The 6,468-nt window shown below is 32.5% G+C and overlaps 1 protein-coding gene across 1 annotated transcript; it reads left to right on the top strand.

Annotated features, from left to right (window-relative positions):
• Positions 1-2,939: 2,939 nt before the first annotated feature.
• Positions 2,940-4,711, top strand: LOC106313954 (1,2-dihydroxy-3-keto-5-methylthiopentene dioxygenase 4). Its single transcript, XM_013751891.1, has 5 exons — positions 2,940-3,104; positions 3,214-3,301; positions 3,611-3,705; positions 4,113-4,352; positions 4,456-4,711. The coding sequence occupies exons 1-5, from the start codon at positions 3,093-3,095 to the stop codon at positions 4,582-4,584; spliced, it is 564 nt and encodes a 187-aa protein (XP_013607345.1). The 5' UTR covers positions 2,940-3,092; the 3' UTR covers positions 4,585-4,711.
• The last annotated feature ends 1,757 nt before the right edge of the window (positions 4,712-6,468 follow it).

Genomic DNA, 6,468 nt, shown 5'->3' with positions numbered 1-6,468 from the left:
CACGTTCAATAAACTTCTGGTTTACTATTACATTTATCTCCATTTCTAATCATTGTGCAGTACAATACAATAGTGCATTGGGTAATACTTGTGATTCAAGGTATTCAAGATTTCTCTTTACTTATTGTCTCAATATTTTTTAGATGTACAATCCCTTGGTTTTATTTTATAAATGACTCTTCAAGTCAATTTCCAGTGTGAACATACTTATGGATGTTCCACATACTAGGGATGTGAGATTCTCTAATTCTCCCCCTCGAGATGATAACACTGCATTTTTGCCAATCTCGAAGTGAATCTCAATTAAAAATCAACAACATAACCAACGTAAGGTCATGTCTTACATCTTAGATCCTTTTGATCTTTGAGACTTCGGAAAGTATAAGTTTCATTCCCATAGACATACCGGTTCCGGTTCGGTTCTTCGGTTCCGGTTATTTTGCCCAGGCCTATACATGATACATGTATATGCTCTTTTAGAGCTTCCAATAATCTTGATACTACAAAACATTGTACTCACACTAGTTTCTTTCCTTATAAGGTCAGAGAAATATCTCTTATTTGCTACCATAATTATTTTCTCACTTCTTGTGAGAACATTTTTCTTGAAAGAAATTCATTGGGGTCTACTTTGACCATATACATATCCACATTAACGTCTACAACGACTTTTGTAGCCACTTCCTTAGAAAACAATGTGGTCTTTCCTTTTTCAAATATAATATCATATTTTACTCAAGAGAATATATATAATCAACTAGAAGTGATTTAAGCTTAAAATTCTATATATATATAATGGTAATGAATAATAATAATCAAATTATATAAAAAGATGTATTAACAGAAGTATCTTATTATATCAAGAAATAAATACCTATAGTAATTATTTTATTAGCTAAATTCTTAATTTCATGCTATTTAACAAGGTTTAACCAATCAATCAATTTAGTGAACTACTTTTATATCACATATATCAATTTTCGTGCGAATTATTTTACCTAATTAAAATGTAGTTAACCTTTTATATAAGGCATGAAAATAAAATACTTATCTTGGCAAGTAAAAGTGCAATGGAGATGCAAATTCCAACTGCTCATGTTTCCGGTTGGTTATAATTTCACATGATCTCTTCTCTTTTAGGGAGGACAATCAATCCTGAAATACTTAAATTTGCTCATAAAATATGGCTAATGTTGTTAGTAAACATCAATATATAATCGAAAGACTCGTAAATTACAAATAATTTTTTAAGTCTATAAATTTCAAGGAGATATGAAAATAAATCATAATTCATAAAAGTAGTTTTCGGTAGTACCACTAAAGTATTAAACAGTAAATCGTATTAAGCAAAAGTTAGTTCATCAAATTAATGTTCTACACAATAAAATATGCTACCATGTCATATCTGATATATATATTATAAATAATTAGAGTTATTGATTCATCTACTTGCCTATTAGACAAGCAATGATGGTAAATACATGACCTAAGTTGTAGATATTATAAATCTGTATAATTTCAGTTGATTATAAATACAGCAGTAAACTTTGGCCGTAATTGAGCAAATAAAACCGATCCAACCAGCAAATCTATTTCTACGAAATTAGACTTAGCTGAATTAATTTGCTAACTCCTAATTATTAAAATTCAGTTTATTTGTCTGCTCGTAATGGCATACACATGTAGTTAGGGTTTTCAATCATCGTTAGAATATAAGTACATCGTTAGATTATTACTTATCACAATTAGGGTTTTGCTTAGACCGCTAGGTTTTGACGATTTAAAAGGTTTCAATTATGAATTTAGCAAGCCTAGTACATGGATTCTATCAGATCATGCAATCATATTCAATATTCAGAGAGATCAGGTTCTAGCATGTGATTAGGACTAGTTCAAAACAGAAACATATTTTGATTCAAAATACTCGTTTAGAGTTTTAAAGATTATATGTATCGATTTTAATCAAGCTTTATTTGATTTGATTGTGTTAATAATCACATCTGATACTTTAGTTTAATTAGGGTTTTAGAATATAAATTGAATATGTTTTGGTTTTAGGGTTTGATAATTTTAGGGATTCGATTTAATCATTAGGGTTTTGATTTTAATCATTAGGGTTTCGATTATGTAAACATGATTAGGGTTTTAGGATATAGGTTTCGATTTTTACATGTAAATCCGATTAGGGTTTGATAATTACCTTAAACCTCCAATTGGGTTGAATGGACCACCGATTGAACAAGAGAAGATTTCGAACTGGAACTTGCTGAGATAGTCGGTCGAACAAGCTGAGATCGGTATCGCAGTTTCGAACAGGCTGAGATCGGATCGCAGTTTCGAACAGGCTGAGATCGGATCGTCGGTTCACAATAGGGATGAAGGTTCACGATCAAGGGATTAAGGTTCTCGCCGTCTAGGGTTTCGATCGAGAGAGAGAGAGAGTTAGGGTTTTTAGGGTCAGAAACTTTGGCTCAGGGTTTTTTAGAGTTTCGTGCTGATAACGTATTGTGAAACAAGAGAAAGAGAGAATTGATTGTTCTTATTATTATTCCATTGACAACATACATATATATAGGAATACAGAACTAGGGTTTATAACCGTCTAGAACATGGGCCTAAGGGTCTATATGGACATCCACATAATAGTTCATAACAAAATGCTATGTTTTCTTCTATTTATAGAGGAAAAAAACAACATTACTCTATATTTTGCTGTATATGTAGAGTCTCTATTTTAGAAAAATACGTTGGAGTAAGACTCATCTCTATTATAGAGTTTCTCTATTTTAGAGGTAAAAATAGAGAAATAGATCGGATATGTTTTTACTATCTCAGAGGTCCATGATATTTTTTTTTGTCAGCCGAGGTCCAGCGTGACGGCTCACGTCGGGATAATCTTGATTTTAGAATACCTTAATTAAAATAGATTTTTTGGAACCGGAATAAATAAAAAAAAACTAGAGGAAATCATAAGCCGTACACGTGACAATCATCGACCGAGGAAATGATCTCTTCACCTCTTCATCGAATCATTTTCGGATGAGACTGAAATCGAAACACTCACTGCTCACATAGACGAACGAAGATCAGGAATGGCTCTCGAGGTAACCTAATTCTTCTTCACCTTATTGAATTTGATTTCTGAATGCGATACTCTTTATCTTCACGTTCCAATCAGAGTTTTTTTCTGAGGCCATGTGAGTGTTGATGCAGGCATGGTTAATGGATGATAGCAATGAAGATCAGAGACTTCCTCATCATCCTAACCCCAAAGAGCTCCTCACTATCGACTACTTGGCAGGTTTCTCTCTCTCGCTTCCACCTACTCTTTACTCTTTTTTTTGTTTTTGCAAAACGATTTCCTTCCACTTAAATATATCTATCGTCATTTCTCGAAACTGTGATTGTCGTGAATACGATGTTGTAGTTCATACTTTATTGTATTTTGAGTTGTGACTACGAGATAAAGCATATGAGCTCTTAAAAAGAAAAAAAGAAAAAAAAGCTTATGAGCTGACACGAAAAGAAATCTAAACTAAGGAAATGATCAAATATACTACACAATAGCAGATCATACAACTATAACAATATTTTTGCTGTGTTTTTGCAGAACTGGGGGTATTGTACTGGAAGTTGAACCCTGATAACTACGAGCATGATTCCGAGCTAGGCAAGATTAGAGATGAAAGGGGTTACGATTACATGGTACGTTCCGGTTAATTACCTCTTTCGATCACTCTCACTCATTCTCACCATATATGGTCATTGATGAATTTTGTTTGTTGCATATTAATCTCATGAGAAATATGATTGAAACCGAGTAGTATTAGGATGCTAGGGCTATATAATCTTGCACAATTAGAAGGGTGGTACTTAAACCTTATCACTAGCCGTTTTATGAGATTGAGTATATAAGGCTCTATCTAAGCTAAAGAGCTAATATAATCTTATAGTAGTACATATTAACGTAACACAGTGCCTTCTTCAATTTAGCTAGCCTAAGGGAACATTTTGATGGTGTTTTGGCTTTGAAACCCATGTGCTAGCTGCTTAGTTAATATCTAACAAATTTGATGCGTAGAACTTTTAACTGTAACCTATATTTATTGTAGGATATGCTGGATCTGTGTCCCGAGAAAGTCAGCAACTACGAGGAGAAGCTGAAGAACTTTTTCACAGAACACATTCACAAGGACGAAGAGATTCGTTACTGCCTAGCGGGAAGTGGTTACTTTGATGTTAGGGACAAGGATGACCGTTGGATCCGAATCTGGATGAAACCGGGCGATCTCATTGTCCTTCCTGCCGGGATCTACCACCGGTTCACAGTCGACACCGGCAACTACATCAAGGTAAATATAAAACCTCTACTAAAACGCTGATTAAACTTTTACATCTGCTGTAAAAAGATTTGGTTGTTGGATTGTGATGAATTAGTTGTTTTTGGTTTTGCAGCTAATGAGGCTGTTTGTGGGAGAACCGGTTTGGACACCATATAACCGGCCGCAGGAAGAACACCCGGTTAGGAAGGAGTATATAAAGAGCTTAACCCACAAGTTTGGAGAAAGCATTCAAGCTCATTAAGAAGATAGTATTGTGGTGCATTTCTATGTTTTGTTTACTCAGTTGTGCTTGTAACATATTTGTGCTTTTGTTCAGATAAACAAAATATTTGCTTTTGTTCAGATAAACAAAATATTTGCCACCTAAATAGTGAAAGTACTGAAAGTTGTTAAACTTTTATGTATTTAATTTTACATTTGAAATGTACTTTTAGCATCTTTTATAAAAAAATATATATACTATCTAAAATTATATCAAAAAGTGGAAACTTTTGATAAGTATTCAATGAGTTAAAGAGTGAATTGGTCAAAAATACAAAAGAAACATGGAAATGAGCTATCTATCCATAACGGTACAAATCGTGTTTTACTATAGCAAAAGGATAGAGATAAATTACTATTATAGTCCCGACTTTAAGTTTTATGTGGAGAAAATTAATAGGTTAATCCTAGCTATAGATTTTATAAGATTTTTAATAAATGTAGACAACATATCAAGAAGTTCTAAGCCTAAATTTGTTGTTGTTTTCTAGAAAAAATCTGAACCACCTTCTGTTCGAAAATGAAGAGATAGTGGAAAGAGAAAACATAAAAAAAAATTGTGAAGCTTTTAACATATTCTCTTCCTTCTTTTCATCACCGATTAGATTAGCAGGAGGTGATGGTGAGATACTTAGCAACGAAAATGTATGCGGTGGTGGGCGTTGTGCACCTCGTTTCTTCTCCTTAATTCAGATCTTGTCGATCCACGAAACCAGATTTGAAACAATCAAAAGCCGAACAAGATATGTTGTACGGATTTCGATTCATAGAGTCGTTATGTATCTAATGTATAAAGTGGCGGATCCAGGCCAATTATTTGACGGGGGCACAAAACAAATATATATATATTAAAAATAATATAAAATTAATTAATATAAAATAAAATAAATAACAGTCTATTTTAAAAATTGTCATAAGCTATTAGCTATTAAAAATTAAATATAGACCGTTAATTTTCTTCAATTCAGAACAGATTTTATAAGAATTATATTTTTACAAATATAACTAATCACAATAACATACTGTCCCAGTAAAAATTAATTTAAATAAATATATATATATATAGTCTTCAAATTTACAAATATATAGCAGTATATCAATATCATATGCAACTTTTTTATAGTCATTATATCATAAGGAACTAAGCTTTAAAATATTAAATAAAAATGAGCGGATTAATTTGTTTCATTTCTTTATTAGCAATTGCTAATATCTACTATTAAAAGAATGGATTTTAAAATGGCTCCAAAATTTAAGATGAAATATAAACTATAATAGAAAGAAAGATGAGAAGACAAATAAAGAAAGGAGGAGATATGCTAACAAGAAAAAATAATAATATTAAGTATTAACAATAAAACAAAAAGGTTGGATAATCTCAATAATAATAGCTGTAAAGAAATTGTAAAAGTGGACAAGACATTAATTATACAGCAAAAGATAAAACGAGGAAGAAAAAGATAGGTGTTGGACTCGAAGTTCGAACACTGAAAGCTGAACGTAACCCGGGGCATCTTAACCAATTGTTCCATCAAAATAAATGGTGTCACCTAACTAGTTGCTCGTAAATAATATTTGAAAAGTAGTCGGGGGCACGTGCCCCCGTTCCTGCTACTGTAGATCCGTCCCTGAATGTATATAAAGCTAATAGAAACGAGATACAAAGTTCTGTGTACATCCAGAAAACAAATTCGCAAATAGATAAGTCTTCTTTTCTATCTCTGATTCCTTCATCCTCCACCCTCTTTTTCTCCTCTGTAAGTTTATCATTAAGCTTCAACGGCACCATGATTAGGTTTGCTCCACAAACATTCTATCCAAAATCTTAGCAAAAAAAACATTCTATCCAGAATAAGAACGGACT

Source organism: Brassica oleracea, chromosome C9 (genome assembly GCF_000695525.1).
Source record: "Brassica oleracea var. oleracea cultivar TO1000 chromosome C9, BOL, whole genome shotgun sequence".
Lineage (NCBI taxonomy): Eukaryota > Viridiplantae > Streptophyta > Magnoliopsida > Brassicales > Brassicaceae > Brassica > Brassica oleracea.
The sequence above is the reverse complement of the archived record's forward strand: the minus strand, read 5'-3'. Positions and strand labels throughout refer to the sequence as shown.